Source organism: Oncorhynchus masou, chromosome 24 (genome assembly GCF_036934945.1).
Source record: "Oncorhynchus masou masou isolate Uvic2021 chromosome 24, UVic_Omas_1.1, whole genome shotgun sequence".
NCBI classification, from domain to species: domain Eukaryota; kingdom Metazoa; phylum Chordata; class Actinopteri; order Salmoniformes; family Salmonidae; genus Oncorhynchus; species Oncorhynchus masou.
This window is the reverse complement of record NC_088235.1, coordinates 43775537-43803493: the sequence shown is the minus strand read 5'-3', so window position 1 is coordinate 43803493 and position 27957 is coordinate 43775537. Positions and strand designations below refer to the sequence as shown.

At 43.8% G+C, this 27957-nt stretch overlaps 1 protein-coding gene across 1 annotated transcript; it reads right to left on the bottom strand.

Annotated features, from left to right (window-relative positions):
- Nucleotides 1-15188: 15188 nt before the first annotated feature.
- Nucleotides 15189-21491, bottom strand: LOC135512230 (small ribosomal subunit protein eS24). Its single transcript, XM_064934024.1, has 5 exons — nt 21418-21491; nt 19445-19510; nt 19009-19218; nt 18638-18751; nt 15189-15275 (listed from the first exon to the last, which is right to left on the bottom strand). The coding sequence occupies exons 1-5, from the start codon at nt 21418-21420 to the stop codon at nt 15273-15275; spliced, it is 396 nt and encodes a 131-aa protein (XP_064790096.1). The 5' UTR covers nt 21421-21491; the 3' UTR covers nt 15189-15272.
- Between the last annotated feature and the right edge of the window lie 6466 nt (nt 21492-27957).

Sequence of the window (27957 nt, the reverse complement as noted above, 5' to 3'; positions counted from 1 at the left end):
CATCTGTGTGAATGTGCCTTGGGCATGCTGCAAGGAGAAATGAGGACTGCAGATGTGGCCAGGGCAATAAATTGCAATGTCTGTACTGTGAGATGCCTAAGACAGGGAGACCGGATGGACTGTTGATCATCCTTACAGTGGCAGACCATGTGTACCAACAACACACAGGATTGGTTCATCACACCTGCGGGACTGGTACAGGATGGCAACAACAACTGCCCGAGTTACACCAGGAACGCACAATCCCTTCATCAGTGCTCAGGCTGTCCGCAATAGGCTGGACTGAGGGCTTGTATGCCTGTTGTAAGGCAGGTCCTCACCAGACATCACCAGCAACAACGTCACCTATGGGCACAAACCCACCGTTGCTGGACCAGACAGGACTGACAAAAAGTGCTCTTCACTGATGAGTCATGGTTTTGTCTCACCGGGGCTGATGGTCGGATTTGCGTTGATCGTTGAAGGAATAAACGTTACACCGAGGCCTATACTCTGGAGCGGGATAAAGGTGGCGGGTCTGTTATGGTCTGGGGCAGTGTGTCACAGCATCATCGGACTGCCTGCAATGACAACAAGCTATCTCAATGCTGTGCATTACAGGGAAGACATCCTCTTCCCTCATGTGGTACCCTTCCTGCAGGCTCATCCTGACATGACCCTCCAGCATGACAATGCCACCAACCATACTGCTTGTCATGTGTGTGATTTCCTGCAAGACAGGAATGTAAGTGTTCTGCCATGGCCAGCAAAGAGCCCGGATCTCAATCCAATTGAGCACGTCTGGTACCTGTTGGATTGGAGGGTGAGGGCTAGGGCCATTCCCCCCAGAAATGTCTGTGAACTTGCAGGTGCTGTGGTGGAAGAGTGGGGTAACATCTCACAGCAAGAACTGGCAAATCTGGTGCAGTCCATGAGGAGGAGATGCACTGCAGTACTTAATGCAGCTGGTGGCCACACAAGATACTGACTGTTACTTTTGATTTTGACCCCCCCTTTGTTCAGGGACACATTATTCCATTTCTGTTAGTCACATGCCTGTGGAACATCTTCAGTTTATGTCTCATTTGTTGAATCTTGTTATGTTCATACAAATATTTACACATGTTAGGTTTGCTGGAAATAAAAGCAGTTGTTAGTGAGGGTTTCTTTTTTTTCTGAGCTTATGTATGCATGTAGACAAATAAACAAAAAAAGATAGACAAAAAGAAACACATTCAATTATAAAACAGTTCTCAACAATAGAGAAAGAGGTGCAAGGGAGAGAAGAGAAAAGAGAAAAACAGAAGAGAGAGAGAGAGTGAGAGAAGAGGGCGAGATCAGGTGTGTATGTGTACTGTATGTATAAGTCTGTATGTGTAAGCAAGCATGTAATTGAGTACGTGTGTGTTCATATCCACTTCATAGTGTTCAGATATTTTTACAGTTCCCATACTTTATTTTTTTCGTAATCTGAAGTCCCTGTAGAATTTAGTACATCCATGGTGTTATGAAGCTGTCTCGGAATAGCTGTCCATCTATGAAGAGTTTGTCCACAACGAAAAAGGCACGCTTACCCTTCTCCCTCTGTTGCCTCAATACCAGATACAGTCTCTTACGACGTTTGTTTATCTCCCTTGGAAATTGGTAATTGGTCCCTTTCAGTTCCCTTCCTTTGCTTTTGATCAGCTCCTTTGTTGGTAGTGCTCAAATTTTGCGATGATCGGTCAGGGACCCTTGGTCTTGTGACTCCGAGCTCCAAGTAAGTGTACTTGGTGGAAAACCACGTTCTTTACAGTCTCTATAGGAAGTTAAGGCGGATTGCATGAATTCTCTAATCGCGCCCTCTAAATTATTGGATGTGTCCTCGGGAATCCAAGAAAAAAAATATTTTCACGCATGCTTTGACTTTGTCTAGTAGCGACTCCTTCATCACCCTGTTTTCCCTGAGTGGACAATCTATGTTGGAATCGTGGATTTTTACCTTGGCTGTGAGTCTCCTTGGAGCGTGAGAACTTCACTCTGGCTAAACTCCAAACTCCCCCTCAGCCCTGCTACCTCCTCACACAAATTTTCCAATGTTGCATGGATTCCAGCCAGAGCACTAGCCTCTTCTTCAATGGTAAGTCAATTGTCCGCGTCTGTAGATGAATCTGTTTTTCTTTTTTTTTGTCAGGTTAAAGTTATTTTGTGAGGTAGTCGGATCTTCCATGATGGAGTATGTTGTTCCTCCATAGCGTAAAGCTGTTGGTACTCGTTGATTTCCCTCAGGATCTCCTTAATATCCAGGTTGGCTCTTCACTGCAACCAGTTGTTTTACGATAAGATAACATTGAGTCTTTCCCACGACAACGACAGGTGTCTGTAGGACAGCCAGCGAGCACTGGCGGAATCCACGCAAAAACACATTTGGTATTTGGATGATAGCGTGTTATGGATACCAGTATCCTGTGTGTGTATCCTGTGTGTGTGTATCCTGTGTTCTTTTCTCTCCTTCTCCCCTCACAGGTGAAAATCATCACTCCCCAATCAGTCACCAATCCAATCATCAATCAGAAGACACACCTCCTCCTGTTTCCTACCCTATCACAGTTCCTTTCCCTTGGTTTAAAAACCCTGTCAGTTGTTTGCTCTAGAGCTCAATCTCTCTGTAAATGCTATGTCTGTAGGTCTGTGTTTCACACTCTCTTTGTGTATTAACCTCTCTTTTGTTTGAGCACCTCCATAGCACTTTGTCCTCACCTGTGAGTATTGTTTTTGGTTATGGTGTTTGTGTTTGTTTGCTGGTGGGAAAAGGGGAAACCAAGACAAGTCACCCATGGGCATACACTACCCGTAGGTAGACTTTATTAAACACACTAGTTAGAACTGGGCGGACCACCCACTGTATTTTTGGTTAGTTAGTTAGCTGTTTTTAAAGTAGGCTAGTCAAGCTTAGGGGTGTTTTTGAATACTTATTGTTTCTTTCCTTGGGTCCAGCTCAGCCCCCTTTCCTGCCCCCCCCCCCCCATTACCGTGTGTTTTCAAATAAACCTTGAGTGTGACGGTAGATTTCAGTTGTCGTGGTTATTTCATTCACACTTTGTCACTATTATAATTTGCATGAGTTATGTTACGGGTCTCATTACCATCCCCCCCTGGACTGTCGGGCCAAAAGGGATTCGTAACATAGCGGATTCATTTGAATCGAAACTAACAAACCAGCATACAGTGTTCAACTGTGCACTCTGATGTATCTTACAATCAATACTCTGTTTCTGAACACCTCTTTCACAGATGCAATTCGGTTCCCAATGTTCACAATAAAGATCAGTTCAAAAGTAGCCGTTTGGTTGGGGTGGATGGGTGGGCGTATAACAATCAACCACCCTCCCTCCTTTAGTTTTTACCTTATGTAACCTTCTGTCCATACAAAATGTAACATATCATACTAATTTGAGGGTCCAGGATTTTTTGTTTACTATGTTACGTCTAGTCTATGATACCAGGCTGTACACACAAGCAAATACCATTCCCTGGTGACTGCCCACACACACCTCCCAGTCCATCATACTGTCACTCACATCTGCTGCCTCCTCATTACCACTCCCTCCCTTACTCGATTTCCCTTTCTCCTCCTCCACTACCTCCCTTTTCTACACTCCCTCTCTCCATTCCTTACCCTTCTCTTCCCTCAGTTTCCCTTTCTCGTACTCCTCTATTTCCCCTGCTCTCCTCTCCCTAACACACTTTCTCTCTCTTCGGTTGCCTTCCTCCTCCTCCTCCTCCAGCCCTTCATTCCCAATCACTATCCCTCTCTTTCCCCTTCTCCTCCTCTACCTCCCTGTCTCTTCCAACCATATCCTCCCCCTATATCCCCCTCTCACTTCCCACTCCCTTCTCACCCCCTACCTTTGGAAGCACATCCTCCAGAACCTCTGAAGGTAGAATACAAATAACACAGTGCACTACTTTTGAGCAGATAGAACGTAACATTAAATGAACAATTCTCTACTGTTTTAGCTGTTGGCTGAAGCTAGCTGACATACTGTAGCTCAAATAAATTACAAATGTATTTGTCACATGAGCTGAGTAGAACAGGTGTAGACTTTACCCTGAAATACTTACTTACGAGCAACTTCCCAACAATGCAGAGTTAAAAAGGAAGAAAACAGAAAATAATAACACTAAATAACACTATAAACAAGGAGTTGCTGCTGGAACTGGAAGTGGTGTTGGAGGGCCAGTAGGAGGTCTAAAAAAATATCCCAATGCCCCAGGGCAGTGATTGGGAACATTGCCCTGTGTAGGGTGCTGTCTTTCGGATGGGACGTTAAATGGGTGTCCTGACTCTCTGTGGTCACTGAAGATCCCATGACACTTATTGTAAGAGTCGGGGTGTTAACCCATGTCCAGCCTAAATTACCAATCTGCCTAAATTCCCAAAATGTCACCTAATCATCCTCAGTTACAATTGTCTTATTCATCCCCCTCCTCTCCCCTGTAACTATTCCCCAGGTTGTTGTTGTAAATAAGAAAGTGTTCTTAGACAACTTACCTGGTAAAATAAGGGAAAAACAAAAGTGATGTGGACAGTGAGGAAATTGAAGCTCTCGACCTGCTCCACTACAGCCGTGTGGAAGGGGGTGTGATCGGCCTTCTGTTTCCTGTAGTCCACAATTAGCTTCTTTGTCTTGAGAGGTTGTTGGCCTGGCACCACACTGCCAGGTCTCTGACCTCCTCCCTATAGGCTGTCTGTGATCAGGCGTATCATCTGCAAACGTAATGATGGTGTTGAAGTCGTGGTGGGTGAACTGTTAGTACTGGTGTGGACAAAGGACGCATCTCTGAGGGGCCCAGTGTTGAGCGTCAGCACAGTGGATGTGTTGTTGCCTAACCTTGCGGCCTTTCAGGAAGTCCAGGATCCAGCAGAGGGAGGTGTTTTGTCCCAGGGTCCTTAGCTTAGTGATGAGCTTGGAGGGCACTATGGTGTTGAACACTGAGTTGTAGTCAATGAACAGCATTCCCATGTAAGTTTTCCTTTTGTCCAAGTGGGAAAGGGCAGTGTGAAGTGCAATAGAGATTGCGTTATCTGTGTTGTTGGGGCGGAATGGGAATTGGAGTGGGTCCAGGGTGTCTGGGATGATGGTGTTCTGAGCCATAACCAGCCTTTCAAAGCATTTCATGGCTACAGATGTGAGTGCTATGGAGCGATAGTAATTTAGACAGGTTACCTTGGCGTTATTGGGCACTGGGACAATGGTGGTCTGCTTGTAAGATGCAGGTATTACAGACTGGGTCTGGGAGAGGTTGAAAATATCAGTGAAGATTCTTGCCAGCTGGTAAGCACATGTTCTGAGTACACGTCCAGGTAATCAGTCTGGTCCTGCGGCCTTGTCAATGTTAACCTTTTTAAAAGGTCTTACTCACATCGGCTACGGAGAGCATGATCGCACAGTCATCTGGAATTGCTGTCATTCATGGCTCAGTGTTGCTACATTGAAGTGAGCATAGAAGGCATTTAGCTTGTCTGGTAGGCTTGTGCCACTGGACAGCTCGCGGCTGAGTTTCCCTTTGTAATCTGTGATAGTTTGCAAGCCGTGCCACATCCGACCAGCTTCAGAGACGGTGTAATACGATTCGATCTTAGTCCTGTATTAACGCTTTGCCTGTTTGATGGTTTGTCGGAGGGCGTAGCAGGATTTTGTATTAGCGTCCAGATTGGTGTGGCGCACCTTGAAACAAAAGCTCTAGTCTTTAGCTCACTGCGGATGTTGCCTATAATCCACGGCTTCTAGTTGGGATATGTGCGTACGGTATTTGTGGGGACCACATCATCGATGCACTTTTTAATTAAGTCGGGGGACTGATGTGTTAAACTCCTCAATGCCATTGGATGAATCCCAGAAGATATTCAAGTCTGTGCTAGAAACAGTCCTGTAGCTTCGCATCTGCTTCATCGTGACCACTTCTGTATTGAGCTCATCAGTGGTACTTCCTGTTTGAGTTTTTGCTTGTAAGCAGGAATCAGGAGGATACAGTTATGGTCAGATTTACAAAACGGAGGGCGAGGGAGAGCGTTATATGTGTCTCTCTGTATGGAGTAAATGCAGAAATGCATTAAAATCACCAGCCACTAGGAGTGCTGCCTCTGGGTGAACATTTACTTGTTTGTTTATGGCCCGACACAGCTTGTTGAGTGAGGTTTTAGTGCCAGCATCGGTTTGTGGTCCCTACAGGTCGTTTTCCTCTCTCCCATTTTCAGAGAGGATAAACTGCAGCCCGATGGCACACGCACACATAAAACAGAGAGAGTGAGAAATTGAGAGAGAGAGAGAGGGAGAGAGTGAGTGAGAAATTGAGAGAGAGAGAGAGAGAGAGAGAGAGAGAGAGAGAGAGAGAGAGAGAGAAAAAAAGAAAAGAAACACACACCACTCACATACATACAGACCCCCACACACACCGGCCCTGATGGAGGTTGTGAATGATATCTGGCCTGAGGTGCGGTGAGGATGATTAGGATTCACACCAAACTCAGCTTGCCCTCAATAGCAAATCACATCCCTAGTGCTCTGGGGCCACAGAAGAGGGGATCAGCTTACATATCAGCTCCTAGCAACTGCCAGCTGTACTGTACTGAAGAGTATGGTGCGTCTCAAATGGCACACTTTTACCTATAAAGTGCACAACTTTTGATCATAGCGCTCTGGTCAAAAGTAATGTACTATGTAGAGAATAGTGTACATTTGCGATGCAGAGTATCTGTCTGCTTCTGGGACTGATAGGCTGCTGCAGGACTGCAGGATGAGCAGAGATAATCCATTGACTGAGGGGAACTCAACAGCGGTAGGTTACCTTATTATAAAATACACCACTGCTACACTGTTAAAAATGACTCTTGTCATTTAGCTACAGCCCAAAATATGTGCACTGTTCTGACAAGAGTGACTTTACAATTAATTGTACAATCATTCATGAAATAATTTGTTGGCATCAAGCCTGGCCTGATAAATCCATGTACATCATGTGTCTAATAAACACACAATGGAAGGATAACAGCTCTATTTAGACACACACCAGCACCTAAGCCACATCCAAAAGAAGTAAATTTGACAGATGCCTTTCTCCAACATTGTCTAATGTCTCATGTAGTGAGAGAATGAAGACCTCTGGAAAACATTTTAATGAAACTCTCTCTCTTTATATTGCTTGTGTTCTTTTGGCCCCTGGAGGCCTTTGGCGCAGCTCCACCATCTGGTGCTGGGGGCCCAGTGAGGCAGAAAAGAGGCCCAGATGACAGAGACCATATCCCAGCCCAGACTCCTGCATCAGCCCTTCTCTACGTCCCTGCACCCCTCTTTCTCTACCTCCCTGCTCCACTCTTTCTCTACGTCCCTGCACCCCTCTTTCTCTCTACGTCCCTGCTCCACTCTTTCTCTACCTCCCTGCACCCCTCTTTCTCTACGTCCCTGCTCCACTCTTTCTCTACGTCCCTGCACCCCTCTTTCTCTACGTCCCTGTACCCCTCTTTCTCTCTACGTCCCTGCACCCCTCTTTCTCTCTACGTCTCTGCACCCCTCTTTCTCTACGTCCCTGCTCCCCTCTTTCTCTACGTCCCTGCACCTCTCTTTCTCTACCTCCCTGCACCCCTCTTTCTCTACCTCCCTGCACCCCTCTTTCTCTCTACGTCCCTGCTCCACTCTTTCTCTCTACGTCCCTGCTCCTCTCTTTCTCTACGTCCCTGTACCCCTCTTTCTCTCTACATCCCTGCTCCCCTCTTTCTCTACGTCCCTGCTCCCCTTTTTCTCTACGTCCCTGCACCCCTCTTTCTCTCTGTCCCTGCACCCCTCTTTCTCTACCTCCCTGCACCCCTCTTTTTCTCTACGTCCCTGCTCCACTCTTTCTCTCTACGTCCCTGCTCCACTCTTTCTCTACGTCCCTGCACCACTCTTTCTCTACGTCGCTGCACCCCTCTTTCTCTACCTCCCTGCACCCCTCTTTCTCTCTACGTCTCTGCTCCACTCTTTCTCTACGTCCCTGCACCCCTCTTTCTCTCTACGTCCCTGCACCCCTCTTTCTCTATGTCCCTGCTCCCCTCTTTCTCTACGTCCCTGTGCCCCTCTTTCTCTACGTCCCTGTACCCCTCTTTCTCTACGTTCCTGCACCCCTCTTTCTCTACATCCCTGCACCCCTCTTTCTCTCTACCTCCCTGTATCCCCCTCTCTCTATCTTTTTACCAGGGGAGAAGTTGAAGAGCAGTTAGAGGGAGAGAGGGAGGGAGGGACAGACAGCGTGAGACAGAGGGCTGTTTAATATGCAGCACCAGAGAGAGGGATGCAAGGAAAGAGATAGGGAGGGGGAGAGAGAGAGTGGTGCAGGAATGCAGAGGGAGAGAGATGGAGGTAGAGATGAAGAGTGTGAGGTAGTGAGGAAGAGAATGTGCAGGGACGAAAAGAGACAAAAGCAGGGAGGTAGAGAATGTGAGAAGCAAGGAGAGAAAGAGAGAGAGAGAAAGAGAGGGAGGGGGCAGAGACAGAGATATGCTCCTGGGAAAGAGTGACAGAGAAAGGGCTGCTGCCTGACTGGATGGCTGCATAGATGAGCCTCATTTCCCAACGCCATCTGTTACCAGTCCCTGCGCGACCACGCAGTCGTGGGTGAACAGGGAGTACAGGAGGGGACTAAGCACGCACCCCTGAGGGGCCTCTTCACTGGAACTTTCTGTTTGAGCTTTTGCTTGTAAGCAAGAATCAGGAGGATAGAGTTATGGTCAGATTTGCCAAATGGTGGGCGAGGGAGAGCTTTGTATGCATTTCTGTGTGTGGAGTAAAGGTGATCTAGAGGGGGTTTTTTGCCTTTAGTTGCACACATGACATGCCGGTAAAAATGAGGTAAGAAGGGGTTTCAGTTGTCCTGCATTAAAATCCCTGGCCACTATGAGTGCCGCCTCTAGATGAGCATTTTTTGTTTGCTCATGGCCCTATACAGCTCGTTGAATGCGGTCTTAGTGCAAGCATCGGTTTGTGGTGGTCAATTGACGACAACAAAATATATAGATAAAAACGCTCTTTGTAAATAGTATGATCCACAGCTTATCATGAGGCATTCTAACTCAGGCGAGCAGAACCTCAAGACTTCCTCAATATTAGAGATTGCACACCAGCTGTTGTTAACAAAGATACACACCCTCCCTTGTGCTAAAACAAAAAATATTTATTCCACAGACGACCGTTACAAGTATCTAACAAATCACAACAATACACAAATGTAAAAGTAAAAGAATGGGATTAAGAAATATATAAATATTAGATTGAGAAGTGTCGGAGTGGCATTGACTAGAATACAGTAGAATAGAATACACTATATAAGATGAGTAAAGCAGTTTGTAAACATTATTAAAGTGACTAGTGTTCCATTATTAAAGTTGCTAGTGATTCCATGTCTATGTATATAGGGTAGCAGCCTCTAAGGTGCAGGGTTGCGTAACCAGACGGTAACCGGCTAGTGATAGATATTTAACAGTCTGAAATGTATGTGAACACCTGCTCATCGAACATTTCATTCCAAAATCATGGGCATGAATATGGAGTTGGTCCCCCCTTTGATGCTATAACAGCCTCCACTCTTCTGGGAAGTCTTTCCACTAGATGTTGGAACATTGCTGCGGGGACTTGCTTCCATTCAGCCACAAGAACATTAGTGAGGTTGGGCACTGATCTTTTCCGATTAGGCCTGGCTTGCAGTCGGCATTCCAATTCATCCCAAAGGTGTTCAATGTGGTTGAGGTCAGGGCTCTGTACAGGCCATTCAAGTTCTTCCACACTGATCTCGACAAACCATTTCTGTATGGACCTCGCTTTGTGCATGCTGAAACAGGAAAGGGCCTTCCCCAAAATGTTGCCAAAAAATTGGAAGCACAGAATCGTCTACAATGTCATTGTATGCTGTGGCGTTAAGATTTCCCTTCACTGGAACTAAGGGGCCTAGCCTGAACAATGAAAAACAGCCCCAGACCATTATTCTTCCACCACCAAACTTTACAGTTGCCACTATTAATTCGGGCAGGTAGCATTCTCCTGGCATCCGCCAAAACCAGATTTGTCCGTCGGACTGCTAGATGGTGAAGAGTGATTCAGAGAACGAGTTTCCACTTCTCCAGAGCCCTTGGCAGTGAGCTTTACATCACTCCAGCCAACACTTGGCATTGCGCATTGTGATCCTAGGCTTGTGTGCGGCTGCATTTCACTGTTCGTCTACACCTGTTGTTTACGAAGCATGTGACGAATAAAATTAAATGTTTTAGCTGAAAGCTCCACTTATGTCGAACTTCCCACTGCCACACAGGCAGAACACAGCAGAGACACCGTGCATAACTAATGAGTCTACATGTGGTCATGTACTCTCCTTCTCTCTCTCCCTGTCTCTATTTGTTCTTTCACTCAGTCTCACCTGTCTCTCTTCACCCCTTTCTCTCTCTCTTCTCTCTCTCTCTCTTTGCTTTCTCTCTCTCCATCGTACAGCAGCTCACAGTCTTCACCCACCCACTCAGTGTCAACCCGACGCTGTGATTTAAACAGTGGGCATAACCCAACACTTTATCAGTACACAGCTGAGATAAATGAAGCTGCCAACCTGTTTGTAGGTCACCCAGTAAGACTAAAGTCTGTGTTGTACTGCCTTGTGGAAAAGCATGTACATACAGAGGTATTACAGTGTTTGATGTAACATTGTGGATATATAGGAGCATGTTGTTAATGGAATTAGTCAGGAAGTAATTTATGGTGTAAAGTGGATGTAAAGATATTTTAAATGGTTGCATGGTCTCTTGTGTTTTCTATGAGTTTGAATTGAGATCCAGGTTTCATATTTATAAAGCTTCTTGAGGGGTGATCTAGGATCAGGTCCCCCTGTCCATATAATCATATCACTTATGATCTAAAGGCAAAACTGGTCCTAGATCGGAACTCTTTCTCTGAGACGCTGTATGAACGCAGGCCCTGATTTACAGACTTTGTTTAATCTTGGTTGGACAGCATTTATTGAAGATTAACCCACATTGGGGAAGCCATGGTGACCTACTGGGAATTCTGGGAAGAAAATTCAGTGCTCAGAAAATGTGTCAATTACTGTGCCTCCAAGACACTGTTTCTTCTCTCCACACACACACAGACACACACACACACATTTCTTTTCTCCACACATCTCAGAGGACCAGACAGTAGGGGAGGACACTTTACTTGGAGAGTTGTCTGTATGGCCTACATTCAGAGTTTGTTAAGGCGTGAAAGTGTGTCAAATCCCTGGGTTTGAGACCAAAAATACAACCTTGTGGTTGAGTGCAGTCCCTAGGTGCAATGGTATTATTTTAAAGCCTGACACCCAAGGATAGGTGTAGGACGATGCAGGTTGATCATACTGTTGGAAATATACTATCCGCTTGCAACCTTTAGATAACTTGAATAGATTCCATTAGGTCAACATTTAGTTGAGGCACAATGTAAAACTTTTAATTAAGTCAATTGTAGTAACTCTTTAGGTGGGAAAATACATTTCATATTTCACTAAATAACAATGAGAGAGAGAGAGACCTCGGCCTAAACATCAGCGCCACATGTAGCTTCCACAAAGCTGTGAACGATCTGAAAGACAAGGCAGGAAGGGCCTATGCCATAAAAACAGAACACCAACGAATGCATGCAGAGCAGAATTTGGCCAATACCTGCTAATTACCAAAATCCAGAAAAGAGCCGTTAAATTCTACAACCACCTAAAAGGAAGCGATTCCCAAACCTTCCATAACAAAGCCATCACATACAGAGAAATTAACCTAGAGAAGAATCCCCTAAGCAAGCTGGTCCTGGGGCTCTGTTCACAAGCAGACACCACAGAGCCCCAGGACAGCAACACAATTAGACCCAACCAAATCATGAGAAAACAAAAAGATAATTACTTGACAAATTGGAAAGAATTATAAAAAAACAGAGCAAACTAGAATGCTATTTGGCCCTAATCAGAGAGTACACAGTGGCAGAATACCTGACAACTGTGACTGACCCAAATTTAAGGAAAGCTTTGACTATGTACAGACTCAGTGAGCATAGCCTTGCTATTGAGAAAAGCCTCCGTAGGCAGACCTGGCTCTCAAGGGAAGACAGGCTATGTGCACACTGCCCACAAAATTAGGTGGAAACTGACCTAAACTTCCTAACCTCCTGCCATATTAGAGACACATATTTCCCTCAGATTACACAGATCCACAAAGAATTTGAAAACAAACCCAATTTTGATAAACTCCCATATGGTGCTGCCATCACAGCAGCAAGATGTGTCCTGTTGCCACAAGAAAAGTGAAGAACAAACACATAGAACCCATATTTATGTTTATTTATTTCCCCTTTTGTACTTTAACTATTTGCACATAATATGACATTTGAAATGTCTTTATTATTTTGGAACGTTTGTGAGTGTAATGTTTACTGTAAAAAAAAATCTATTGTTTATTTCACTTTGGTTTATTATCTATTTGTAACCTTTATTTAACTAGGCAAGTCAGTTAAGAACAAATTCTTATTTACAATGACGGCCTAGGAACAGTGGGCCTTGTTCAGGGGCAGAACGACAGATTTTCACCTTGTCAGCTCGGGGATTCCATCTAGCAACCTTTCGGTTACTGGCCCAACGCTCCAACCACTAGGCTACCTGCCACCCCATTTCAATTGCTTTGGCAATGTAAACATGTGTTTCCCATGCCAATAAAGCCCTTAAATTGACATTGAATTGAATTGAGAGCGAGAGAGAGCGAGAGACATTGATCCCCTGGTACTATAATCACTTTATTTAGATTCTCCTTCTCTCTCTTTCAATACAACTTACCACAATTTACCACAGAAAGGTCACACTAAAACAAAGGAGATGTGTTCTGTTCCAAAGACTGGCTACGTCCCAAATTGTACCCTTTTCCCTATATAGTGCATTACTTTTGGCCAGAGCTCCAAGTCATTGACAAGGATGATAATGCACAGCAACGCATCGCTCAGACCAGACAAGTGGCATATTTTCCAATTTACACAATAAACTGAATGAAAACTAAGAGGGACAGACAGGGCGTCAAGTCAAACGACTGCAGTCAAACATTAGAGCGTTACCAATCAGCATTTACACGTCTCACCTCGCTTCTCCTCTTATGTCTGTTGTGCAGCCGCCACAGACCCAGGGTGCATCTCAAGTCTAGCACGGCTAGCATGGCTTCTTCCCCTCATCTCTTCTCCTTATGGCTTCCTCTCTACTCCATATGGCTCCCTTTCCTCATCTCCTCTCCCTCTGCATTTATCCATAAACAAAGGAATGGAGAAAGCAATAGTGTAAGCCTACTGGGAAGGAAAGGAGACAAGAGAAGGAGATTAAGGACAGGAGGCAACTTTAGATTATAGAGTGGTACCTCTCTCAAGTGTGTCAAACTGTGGGTGACTGTGCAGTTGCTCAATATATTATTGACTGAGGCTTCAGAAAATTGCTGCAGTGACACTGTGGATGTAGGTATTTCTTCATACCACAACCCTGCCCCCATTCGGTCCTTTCTCTGCTATTCCTGAGGATTGCCATGCATATTGAATCAAGCCTGCCGCTGGGAGGGAGTGTTCGTGTGTGTCTTTTACAAAAGTATCAACACTTGACAGATAGGGAAAGAGAGCACTCGTGTGGCAACTTCTGTTACTACAACCTGTGCGTGTTGTTATGAACGCTACCCGCTCTACGTTAGTGTTTCTCAATACATTCCTAGCCTGGCTAGGGTTTGCACATGTGCTAGCCAAGCACTATAATTCAACTCATCGAGGGCTGGGTAAGCAAAAAACAGATATCCTGTTAGCATCCCACAGGAATGGATTGCACACCTATATTACAAACCACTAAACACAGGAGTTCTACTCGGTCTATGATCAACTCAGTTAAGGTGGATGTTATAACGATAATTATTATGCGCTGCCATCGGTAGTAGGGGGCATCTGCTTAGACAATAAACATTGGCATTTGTCCCAAATGTAATGCAATGCAAACCTCGGAGGTCCCGAGGGGATATGTGTCACTAACTGCACTGATTATGTGCATATTTGATTAGTGTTTACTGCTATGCTAATGATGAAAGTACATTCAATGCCTCCAAAGAGAAGTCTATCGGGTCATTCAGTCTCATAATGTGGTCTAGCTACACTCAATGTGTGTGGTGCCAGAAGACGTCCAGGGTGCCCTCTCATGTTTAATTAACTGCAAATCATATTCTTCACCTTTTTGTTGAAATTATGAAAATGTAAGTGGTTGGGTGCTGGTTAGAAAATGGTATCCTGTTGAAATGATCAGGTTATCATTGAGTCACTAACTTACTTTATGTACTGGTTGATGTATATCGTGTTTGCCAACGTTAGGTGGAGAAGGTCTGGGCGCTCCTGTTTTCTAACTACCCAGTTATACCAAAAGCTAGCATCGTTAACCTAGCCTGATATAACAAGATCATGTTGTTTCACGTCACGTGTCAAATTGATAAAAAAGTGCAGAGGGATTAAATATAAAATGAACAGGTTGAATCTCGTTGACGCATTAGTCTCTGCATCAGTTTGGCTCTGAACACAATAGGGTGTCGCCCAAGGTCAAACAGAGGTTTTTCGTTTTTCATAACAATGGAGTTTGTCAAGTGATGGAGGTCTAGGAGCTGGCAAGCTTCCCCCAGGAACGAATAGCAGTGCAATATTGTTTAGCTTGAGGTAGTGGGCCAACATCAAAGCGGAGAGATCTGCCAGGCCAGCCACACAGAAATCCTATCTGCGAGAGTTGAGTGCCATCAGCGTAAGTTATGAGGCTGAGGTAGTGATAGAAGGACCAGGTGAGTTTGTGTACAGAAAACCAAGGGGGACCTAGTAACCTTAGAGACAGCAGTAGTAAGGTGCCAGGTATGATGCCAACAAAGAGTGCATAGCCAGAGACGATTCAGCGTGAGTTGCAGCAGTAGTCTGCATCGTAGCACCATTGGTTTGGTTCTGAGCTCACACAAAGTTTCTTTAGTCTGGACACAATGGAAACCTTTAGACAGGGCACTTTGTGGAAGTCTTATCATTGTGAGAAAATGCATTAGAAATATTCAGGTCATACGCTCTTAATTAATGTCTACAAATAGAAAAACACATGTCAAATATAAATGTTTTTCAATCCAGGACAAGTAGAGGAAATGACAAACAGGACAGTGACTTTTTTCCCAAAGTTTTTTTTATTCGATGACAATATACAAGAACATCTTGAAGACGAGGAACATCCCTGATTCTCCAGGCTCACTGTAGGAAAACAGAGGAAGAGAAGTTAGTTCACCTGCAAACAGAAATACACCATCTCCACTTACAACAACTCTACTCAGGAGGGGGCACACCTCAACTAGAGGAAGGGGGGTAATTGGGCTGATGGGTAATAGTAGAGATGGAGCTCAACATACATGTTTTTTTAAATGCAGTTAACTGACATTTTCCAGCTCAGTGAGGAATTTATTTAGTATATATCAAATGACAGTTTAAGTCAAACTCAAAGTTTTTCACAATTCCTGACATTTAATCAGAGTAAAAATTCCCTGTCTTGGGTCAGTTAGGATCACCACTTTATTTTAAGAATGTGAAATGTCAGAATAAATAGTAGAGTAACTTATTTTCACTTATTTCTTTCATCCCATTCCCAGTGGGTCAGAAGTTTACATAACACCCAATTAGTATTCGGTAGCTTTGCCTTTAAATTGTTAAACTTGGGTCAAATGTGTCGGGTAGCCTTCCACCAGCTTCCCAGGATAAATTTTGGCCCATTACTCCTGACAGAGCTGGTGTAACCGAGGCAGGACTGTAGGCCTCCTTGCTCGCACACGCTTCTTCAGTTTTGCCCACAAATTTTCTATAGGATTGATTCCAGGGCTTTGTGATGGCCACTCCAATACCTTGACTTTGTTGTCCTTAAGCCATTTTGCCACAACTTTGGAAGTATGCTTGGGGTCATTGTCCATTTGGAAGACCCATTTGCAACCAAACTTTGAGATGTTGCTTCAATATATCCACATCATTTTCCGTCCTCACGATGCCATCGATTTTGTGAAGTGCACCAGTCCCTCCTGCAGCAAAGCACCCCCACAAAATGATGCTGCCACCCCCATGCTTCACGGTGTTCTTTGGCTTGCAAGCCTCCCCCTTTTTCCTCCAAACATAGCGATGGTCATTATGGCCAAACAGTTCTATTTTTGTTTCATCTGACCAGAGGACATTTCTCAAAAAAGTATGATCTTTGTCCACATGTGCAGTTGCAAACCGTAGTCTGGCTTTTTTATGCCGGTTTTGGTGCAGTGGCTTCTTTCATGCCGAGCGGCCTTTCAGGTTATGTCGATATAGGGCTTGTTTTACTGTGGATATAGATACTGTGTACCTGTTTCCTCCAGCATCTTCACAAGAGACAGAACACATCTCTTTCGCCAGCGGTATGACAGCTGCGTGGTCCCACGGTGTTTATACTTGCGTACTATTGTTTGTACAGATGAACGTGGTACCTTCAAGCGTTTGGAAATTGCTCCCAAGGATGAACTAGACTTGTGGAGGTCTACAATATTTTTTCTGGGGTCTTGGCTGATTTCTTTTGATTTTCACATAATGTCAAGCAAAGAGGCACTGAGTTTGAAGGTAGGCCTTGAAATACATCCACAGATACACCTCCAATTTACTAAAATTATGTCAATTAGCCTATCAGAATCTTGTAAAGCCATGACATCATTTTCTGGAATTTCCCAAGCTGTTTAAAGGCACAGTCAACTTAGTGTTTGTAAACTTCTGACCCACTGGAATTGTGATAGAGTGAATTATAAGTGAAATAATCTGTCTGTAAACAATTGTTGGAAAAATAACTTGTGTCATGAACAAAGTAGATGTCCTAACCGACTTGGCAAAACTATAGTTTGTTAACAAGAAATGTGTGGAGTGGTTGAAAAACAAGTTAATGACCGCAACCTAAGTGTATATAAACTTCCGACTTCAACTGTATATTGTATTAAATGAAACTAGGAAAAGTCGTATGAGTAGGCATGTGGTTCAGTTGTCTCGCATCGAGACATTGGGCTATAAATTATTATCCTAGACATGCTTTAATAAACAACCAAAGGTCACCACTCATAACGCATGTTAGCATAGCTGTACGGCGCGTTTGATCAATACATAGTCATAATAAAATAGTTTAATAGGAGAATAAGAATGGTAATCGTTTAGAAGCAATTAAATCGTTTTTTTGATATGACATTAGTTGATATTATAATATTTGTCAGAGTTTAAGTACCACCAGCCAGGGTAGATTTAGAAGTTTGGGGGAAAAGGGGGATGGAAGATGGGATGAAGTAGTAAGGATGCGTGCTTGTAGATAAGGTTGTTGGAAGACTACAGGTGAGATCTCTACAGGTGAGGTACCAAGAGAAGATTCAATGTGCAATTCAACACAATATAGCACACCATGCCCTGTTTTCTTTATACCTGTAACAGACACCTCATTTCTGTAAAAAAAATCCATGGGAGGCAAAATAAAAGACAAAAGGATCAAGAAAGTAATGTTAAACTCTTAAAATAATTCACACTCCTATACTAGATCTCTGAATGGCATAAGATTTGAGCCATAGATTAATTTAATTCAGTTGGGGCCCATTTCCACCCAGGAAAATAATACAAAGTCAAAACTGAATGCTGAGCACCAGGTGCGGACATGTCACTAAATGCACACAAATGCAGCTTCTAGATACGTCCGTCAATACATTCCTGCAGGATTCCTGGGGATGCACATGTGTGTTTTAGCCCAGCACTGAGACTTGATTAGTTGAATTATGCATGTTAGTGCTGGGCTAAAACAAAAATGTGTACTGCATTGGGGTCCTTTAAGGAATTAATTGAGAAACTGCTCTAGTTCCTAGTCTTTCAGAGATCCACTAGGCAACCTACTGTTGAGTAGGGACATCACTATACGGGACCACACTATACGGTTTAACCTGGAATCTAAACCACTATTAGTGCTCAGTTCACACTCGCCAACATTAGTGTCATGAGTTAGAATGAGCAGCTAAGTATCAACTGGTAGGTACCTGAACTGAAACCCAATGTGGATGTTAGATAAATCCACATGTAAAAAGGCACCGTAGCTTTTTTGGTTATATAATGGGAAGATAGGGATGAAGTCTAACAGGAGTTAGCTAGGAACATCACTCCTAAGTAGTAGTGTCTGCACACAGCAGTTAGTCTACTGATGAAAACAACATTTACCTTCTACAGTCCCAAAGAACAGTAGATAAGAGAAGATGACAATGGATATTAAAACAGTAAGAATATATAAATAAAGACAGCACTAACAGACTTGAGAAGAAGGAAAGATATGCATGTAATTAATGATTAACTAATACGAAATAAGTTCAATTTGGGGTGCGTTCCAATAGTCTCAAGAAGTTCCCTTTTCCCTCCATCTGCAATGATGTGAATTTTGCCTGGGTGAAAGCAGCCATCCAGTATTTTGCATTCACCAACTCTGCTGATTTCCAGTGTAGATGAAGGAGAATAAATGGAGCTACTGTAAAAATGTGACTTTTGAAATGCACCCACCCTTGAACAAGAGGAATGTACCATAGGGAGAATGGCCACATTACCTTTTTGCCAGCAGCGCCCACACTGGCTTTCTTGGTGCCTCGTACTTTCTTCATTCTGTTCTTGCGTTCCTTGCGCTGTTTTCTGGAGGACTTCTTCTTCTCATAGAGACCATGCTGTGAGAACCGAGAAAACCAAACATTTTAACCAAACTGCACTGCTTCCATTGTGTGTGGGTTATCTTTCCATTAGTCAGTATCAATGTGGGTATCACTGGCAGACAATACTTGATAATGATGGTACTCATAGAAACTATGTACAGACGTGGTGTCATACAAATAGAAAATATTGCCTAAAAACAGCGATATCCATTCAATTGGTGCATTCCACAAGCAAAGCCCCACTTGTTTCCATTTTTCCAGCATCTACTTACCCTGGCCAGTCTGTGCTTGGGCTCGTTTTTCTTAGCGTAGTCGAGAGAGTCGTAGACCATGGCGAAGCCCGTCGTCTTGCCGCCACCAAACTGAGTCCTGAAGCCGAAGACGAACACCACGTCAGGGGTGGTCTTGTACATTTTGGCAAGCTTCTCCCGGATCTCAGTCTTGGGGACTGTGGCTTTGCCCGGATGGAGGACATCGACAACCTGGAAGCGGAGACAATGGACAAAAGTTTAAGACCATGCAGCACTAGAAAGCTAGCACACTGGTGATCTTGATGCTTCCTAACTTTGAACAGATCATTTAATCAATAGACCATCAGGGCAGATCATGACGGTCTTTTGATCTACTGATAGAGGTCAGCTGAACACTCAGTATGAAGAGATGTTTTGTTTTGGTGGTGTACAGTGGTAGGAAAACATTTAAGCTTACCATTTGCTTCCTCTGAAGCAGCCGGTTTGTCATGAACTTCCGGGTTCTGACTGTCACTGTGTCGTTCTGAAAGTAGACGGGGAACAGAGTTTAGGAACCCTACACATATCTAGATACTACACACACATGGCAAGACAAGTAGTATACATCAACACAAGTATTTAAACAAGATGTTGGCTTTGTCAGGTAGTAAGTTAGTTAGCAGGCCATAACGAAAAGTCACTTGTTGCATTACAATTACACATCCGATCACAAATCAACTGTTACTCCAACAGTGAAATGCTTAATTACGGGCCCTTCACAACAATGCAGAGAAAGAAGGGGGAAAAAATTTGAAATGTAATAAAAAGGTAAAACAATTAGTAACAATAACGTGGCCATATACACACGATACCAGCACCGAGTTGATGTGCAAGGGGACGATGCAGTTGAGGTAGATATGTACATATAACTAGGAATTAAGTGACGAGGCGACAGGATAAACAGCGCATGTGACGAGTCAAAAAGTTTTGTGCAGAAAGGGTCAATGCAGATAGTTAAATAGTTTACCTAACAGTTACCCGGACAAACTATTTAGCAGTCTTATGGTTTAAGGTTAGAAGCTGTTCAGGGTCCTGTTAGTTCCAGACTTGGTGCATCGGCACCGCTTGCCATGCGATAATAGATAACAGTCTTTACTTGAGTGACAATTTTTAGGGCCTTGCTCTGACACAGCCTGGTATAGAGGTCGTGGATGAGTTTGGCGGCAGTGATGTACTGGGCTGTACGCACTACACTCTGTAGCGCCTTGTAGTAGGATACCAAGCACTGATGCAGCCAGTCAAGATGCTCTCAATAGTGCAGCTGTATAACTTTGAGGATCTGAGGGCCCATGTCAATTCCTTTCAGCCACCTGAGCGGGAAGAGGCTTTGTCATACCCTATTTTCAACTGTCTTGGTATGTGGTCCGTGATAGATCCTTAATGATGTGGACACAGAGGAACTTAAAGCTCTCGACTCGTTACACTACAGCCCAGTCGATATGAATGGGGGTGTACATGGCCCTCAATTTCCTGTAGTCTACGATCAGCTCGTGTCTAGCTGTTGAGGGAGCTGATATTGACTATCCCTACAGGCTGTCTCATCATTGATCAGGCCTACCACCGTCATGTCATCAAACGTATCATGCCATGCAACAAGAGGTAGCTAGCGAACTTCATTACTTGGATTTAGCTATCTACACAAGTAACATTTAGTAGCTAGCTAGATACACGAGTGACAAGTCCAATATATACTTTCGAGGAGAAAGTCCTAAACCAAAATCATACCGAAAGGTTACTGCATCAATAACTAACATCCTGGCTATCTACTGTAGCCAACCAAGCAAGTTAACTGGCAAAGTTTGCTTCCATCTACTCAAATCATGTAAACGAACCACTTCAAACACCGGAGCACTTCTGGACGGATTGACTACAAGGTTCACGACAAAAATCATGAACTTGTGGTAACTTAGCGTTAGTTATCGTGTCGGAACTAGCTAGGTAGTTTCCAGAATCCTAATACGACATTACAAGTGACATACTGTCCCAGGGAGGCTCACTAGCCACAGCAGTCGAGGACACCTTGCTAGCACATACCTTAGCATGTAGCTAGCCATATTGACGGTGCTGGTCAAATAATAGTATTATACAAGACTGGACAAAACCACAATGTAGCCGCCAACACATAGTAGTGGAAAATAAGAAGCCATGTGTTACAATATTATTACTGAATGGTTTGTACAACTGAACAGGTCCAACAGCCGAGCGCTCGTCTAGGCCACCGAAATCCATCAGTTCATAAAATACTAAAAACTACTTTTACCATTTCAATGTTCTAATATTCCTACAGGGATGGCTTATAAATGTATTTGGACTTCGTGATTTTAACAACAATGAGAGGATGGTGAAGATAAACAAAGAATTTAATTCTAGATTTTATGCCACAAGACTCACCATCTTGACATCAGCCTCTCAGGGACGAGGAAAAGGAGGAAGGACCCGATACCGGCCAACCAAACGCCTGATTGGAAGCCGTGCGACCTGAATACTTGCCTGAATTAAAAGTCAATTCAAATTATTTGAGAGACCACATAGGGAAATAGAACGTGTCGTTTTTGTATTTTGTATGTATTATTTTGTTCAAGTGTATATGACAAACGTCACTCAATCAAATAAATGCCCATGTAATTTTGGCAAAACACATGAATGTATGCAATACAGTATGTTCATTACAAATATATTAATTGATGACCTTTTATTCATCTAGCAGCAACACAATCATGTCCTTATGCCCTTTTTCCAAAAGTAGCGCACCACAGTATTATATAGTATATATGTATGCATAATTTTGTTTATTATTGAACGACGTAAGTATTTTTATTCACATGGTTTATGGAAATGGACGGTAGTAGACAAAACATAGAGTGCAATTTTTGAATTTGTATTTGTATTTATTAGGGATCCCAAAAGCTGTTGCCAAAGCAGCAGCTATGCTTCCTGGGGTCCAAACACATTAAGGCACTTACATTACATATAAAACAATACATCATATAACATTACTACACCACTACATATCTACAATACAAAATGTGTGGAGTGTGTATGCTTGCGCTTGTGTGCTTGTCTCTTCACAGTCTCCGCTGTTCCATAATATGTCATTCCTACCGGTACCGCTAGATGTCAGTAAAGTAGCGCCAAATATTTATTTAACCTTTACGAGGCAAGTCAGTTAAGAACACATTTCTATTTACAATGACGGCCTATCCCGGCCAATCCCTCCCCTAACACGTACGACGCTGGGCCAATTGTGCGCCACCCTATGGGACTCCCGATCACGAGCGGTTGTGATACAGCCCGGGATCAAATCAAATTGTATTAGTCACATGTATCGAATACAACAGGTGTATTACAGTGAAATGCTTACTTAACGAGCCCCTAACCAACGATGCAGTGAAAAATAATAACAAGAATAAGAATAATAATTAATAATTAAAAAGTAACAAATAATTAAAGAGCAGCTGTAAAATAACAATAGTGAGACTATATACAGGGGGGTACTGGTACAGAGTCAATGTGCGGGGGCACTGGTTAGTCGAGGTAGTTGAGGTAATATGTACATGTAGGTAGAGTTATTAAAGTGACTATGCATAGATGATAACAACAGAGACTAGCAGGAGCGTAAAGGAGGAGGGGCAATGCAATAGTCTGGGGAGCCATTTGGTTAGATGTTCAGGAGTCTTATGGCTTGGGGGTAGAAACTGTTTAGAAGCCTCTTGGGCCTGGACTTGGCGCTCCGGTACCACTTGCCATGCGTTAGCAGAGAGAACAGTCTATGACTAGGGTGGCTGGAGTCTTTGACAATTTTAGGGCCTTCATCTGACACCGCCTGGTATAGAGGTCCTGGATGGCAGGAAGCTTGGCCCCAGTGATGTACTGGGTCGTACACACTGGTCTGTAGTGATGCCTCTAGCACTGTGATGCATTGCCTTAATCCGATGCGCCACTTGAGTGATACTTTTAAGGAGATGGAAAGCTCCATTTGAATCATATTAACACCCACTGTGTACATTGCCCATGCATCATCAATGGGCCGTGCTATGCATTCTATGAGTTTCTGGGATAAGCAGAGCTCTCCTTCAAGGAATGAATGGGAGTCAATTTCAAGTTTCAAGTTTTTAATGTCATGTGCAGAAATACAGTGCCTTGCGAAAGTATTCGGCCCCTTTGAACTTTGCGACCTTTTGCCACATTTCAGGCTTCAAACATAAAGATATAAAACTGTATTTTTTGTGAAGAATCAACAACAAGTGGAACACAATCATGAAGTGGAACGACATTTATTGGATCTTTCAAACTTTTTTAACAAATCAAAAACTGAAAAATTGGGTGTGCAAAATTATTCAGCCCCTTTACTTTCAGTGCAGCAAACTCTCTCCAGAAGTTCAGTGAGGATCTCTGTTGACCTAAATGACTGATGATGATAAATACAATCCACCTGTGTGTAATCAAGTCTCCGTATAAATGCACCTGCACTGTGATAGTCTCAGAGGTCCGTTAAAAGCGCAGAGAGCATCATAAAGAACAAGGAACACACCAGGCAGGTCCGAGATACTGTTGTGAAGAAGTTTAAAGCCGGATTTGGATACATGTGGAAGAAGGTGCTCTGGTCAGATGAAACCAAAATTGAACTTTTTGGCAACAATGCAAAACGTTATGTTTGGCGTAAAAGCAACACAGCTCATCACAATGAACACACCATCCCCACTGTCAAACATGGTGGTGGCAGCATCATGGTTTGGGCCTGCTTTTCTTCAGCAGGGACAGGGAAGATGGTTAAAATTGATGGGAAGATGGATGGAGCCAAATACAGGACCATTCTTGAAGAAAACATGATGGAGTCTGCAAAAGACCTGAGACTGGGACGGAGATTTGTCTTCCAACAAGACAATGATGCAAAACATAAAGCAAAATCTACAATGGAATGGTTAAAAAATAAACATATCCAGGTGTTAGAATGGCCAAGTCAAAGTCCAGACCTGAATCCAATCGAGAATCTGTGGAAAGAACTGAAAACTGCTGCTCAACAATGCTCTCCATCCAACCTCACTGAGCTTGAGCTGTTTTGCAAGGAGGAATGGAAAAAAAATTCAGTCTCTCGATGTGCAAAACTGATAGAGACAGACCCCAAGCCGGAATCGCAGCAAAAGGTGGCGCTACAAAGTATTAACTTAAGGGGGCTGAATAATTTTGCACACCCAATTTTTCAGTTTTGATTTGTTAAAAAAGTTTTAAATATCCAATAAATGTCGTTCCACTTCATGATTGTGTCTCACTTGTTGTTGATTCTTCACAAAAAAATATAGTTTTATATCTTTATGTTTGAAGCCTGAAATGTGGCAAAAGGTCGCAAAGTTCAAGGGGGCCGAATACTTTCGCAAGGCACTGTAGTTAAAGTGACTATGCATATATGATAAACAGAGAGTAGCAGCAGCGTAAAAATAGGGGTGGGGGGGTTGGTGAGGGCACACAATGCAAGTAGTCCGGGCAGCCATTTGATTTGCTGTTCAGGATGTTATGTTATGGCTTGGGGGTAAAAACTGTTGAGAAGCCTTTTTGTCCTAGACTTGGCACTCCGGTACCGCTTGCCGTGCGGTAGTAGAGTACAGTCTATGACTGGGGTCTTTGACAATTTTTAGGGCCTTCCTCAGACACCGCCTGGTGGAGAGGTCCTGGATGGCAGGCAGCTTAGCCCCAGTGATGCACTGGACCGTACGCACTACCCTCTGTAGTGATTTGCGGACAGAGGCCAGGCAATTACCGTACCAGGCAGTGATGCAACCATGCTTTCGATGTTTCAGCTGTAGAACCTTTTGAGGATCTCAGGAACCATGCCAAATCTTTTTAGTTTCCTGAGGGGGAATAGGCTTTGTCGTGCCCTCTTCACGACTGTCTTGGTGTGTTTGGACCATTCTAGTTTGTTGTTGATGTGGACACCAAGGAACTTGAAGCTCTCAACCTGCTCCACTTCAGACCTGTCGATGAGAATGGGGGCGTGCTCGGTCCTCCTTTTCCTGTAGTCCACAATCATCTCCTTAGTCTTGGTTACGTTGAGGGATAGGTTGTAATTCTGGCACCACCTGGCCAGGTCTCTGACCTCCTCCCTATAGTCTGTCTTGTTGTTGTCGGTGATCAGGCCTACCACTGTTGTGTCGTCTGCAAACTTAATGATGGTGTTGGAGTTGTGTTTGGTCATGCAGTCGTGGGTGAACAGGGAGTACAGTAGGGGACTGAGCATGCACCCCTGGGGAGCTCCAGTGTTGAAGATCATGTGGCAGATGTGTTGCTACCTACCCTCACCACCTGGGGGCGGCCCGTCAGGAAGTCCAGGATCCAGTTGCAGAGGGAGGTGTTTAGTCCCAGGATCCTTAGCTTAGTGATGAGCTTTGAGGGTACTATGGTGTTGAACGCTGAGCTGTAGTCAATGAATAGCATTCTCAAATAAGTGTTCCTTTTGTCCAAGTGGGAAAGGGCAGTGTGGAGTTCAATAGAGATTGCATCATCTGTGGATCTGTATGGGCAGTATGCAAATTGGAGTGGGTCAAGGTTTCTGGGATAATGGTGTTGATGTGAGCCATTACCAACCTTTCAAAGCACTTCATGGCTACGGACGTGAGTGCTACGGGTCTGTAGTCATTTAGGCAGGTTGCCTTTGTGTTCTTGGGCACAGGGACTATGATGGTCTGCTTGTCTGACATGTTAGTATTACAGACTCAATCAGGGACATGTTGAAAATATCAGTGAAGACACCTGCTGGTTGGTCAGCACATGCCTGGAGCACACGTCCTGGTCATCCGTCTGGCCCTGCATCCTTGTGTTTGTTGACCTGTTTAAAGGTCTTACTCACGTCAGCTACGGAGAGCGTGATCACACAGTCGTCCGGAACAGCTGATGCTCTCATGCATGCCTCAGTGTTGCTTGCCTTGAAGCGAGCATAGAAGTGATTTAGCTCTTCTGGTAGGCTCGTGTCACTGGGCAGCTCACGGCTGTGCTTCCCTTTGTAGTCTGTAATAGTTTGCAAGCCCTGCCACATATGATGAGCATTGGAGCCGGTGTAGTATGATTCAAGCTTAGCCCTGTGTTGACGCTTTGCCTGTTTGATGGTTTGTCGCAGTGCATAGCAGAATTTCTTGTAAGCTTCCGGGTTAGAGTCCCGCTAGTTGAAAGCGGCAGCTCTACCCTTTAGCTCAGTGCGAATGTAATCCATGGCTTCTGGTTGGGGTATGTACGTACAGTCACTGTGGGACGACGTCCTCGATGCACTTATTGATGAAGCTAGTGACTGATGTGGTTTATTCCTCAATGCCATCGGAAGTACACCGGAACATGTTCCAGTCTGTGATAGCAAAACAGCAAATCAGGCCTACCACTGTTGTATTGTCAGCAAACATGAGGATTGAGTTGAAGACGTGCATAGCCACGCAGTCAGAAATGTAGATTCCATGAAAGCAAAAATCTTGATTGATTTATCCTGATGAGTCCCGTACTTGTCCCAAAGCAGCGCGATAACATTGTCCCAATCATAATGTAGCTGAAATTATGGTTGACCACACACAGCTATTTCTTTAAAGTATTTAAACCGGTTGGATGACCTTGGGAGTTTCAGTAAGCAACAATATGATAAATGTCTTCAGTGGTATTAGCCTACTTTTTCCAATATTTTTGTCATTCAGTGATATTCATTTCCACAGTAATTATTGATTTAAGTTGTGGTTAAGAAATAGTGAATGAATAGTGGTAGGCTTTGTGAAGTCTTGTGCGAAGCGACATGCCTCACAATGTTAAGAACTGCCACTAGGATGGTAACATCCTAGTAACTGGTGCTGCCTATCAACCATCATTATGAAGCATAAATCTTGTGAATGCGTTGCTTACGCCAGACTTAGCTACGACAAGTCTTATTTTTTAGTTGGTACAACAGGTATAAATTCAGATCCCAAAGTCGGACGTAGCTATGCCTGAACGAGCATTAAAGACTAACTTTTTACCCCTAACTGGTGCAACCAGAATAAATCAGAGAAACACACATGTACTGCCAGTTCCTTAATATGTTGGATCTATATGTAATAGCAATTAACACTTAGGAGTGACAGACAGAGTGACAACAGAGGAGCACAAGGAGAAGCAAAGACAGGCAGACAGAGTGACAGGCAGACACTAAAACAGACAGACAGAGACAGTGACAGCAGATAATATATGCAGAGAGAGACGGAAAACAGGGAGGCAACGAAGTGTCCGGTTATAGTGGTGAGATGAAAGGAGGAGGACCATGCTTCACCGGTCAATGGTACAGTAAAGGTTGAGGAACACTGTACTATAGTGTACTGCCCATGTTACATGTCAGTAGCATTACTGCCTGTGTGTAACTAGCATGGGGTGCAGGTCCGCATGAGGTGATGTGGGCTTGTAAGGCTAAAATTAGTGACGTATTCCACTTATTTAATTTGCTGTATACGGGATTCTTTTTTTCGTATTTATTTAGGCAGGGTGGAGTCCTTATTTGAGACTTATTGAAGCGATAGGCCTAAGTCGAGATCATATCCCTGCTGTGTCCCATGCATTACCGGAGATGTATGCGTAAATACATGAGTATAGCCTATTCCTCTCTCAGTGTGGAGACACTCCAGTTGTGCTACTAGCTCTCCTTGACCACTCCACTGTATCGCACGCTGGCATGTTGCATCATCACTCAAGCATCATTTGGCTATAGGTCGTTGATAGGAGAACATTTAACCCCTTCATATAACCTAGAACTGCAATGAAATATTGATGATGATGGTGATTATGATTATGATCATCATCATCATCATGGGATTGAACGGAGTGGCTATTTAGGGTTCAAGGACAGTGTTATACCCCATCCTGTCTCAGAGCATTTCTTATTATTCTGTATGTAAATCCAAGACACTCCAGTTAGTATGACATGTTACGTTTCAT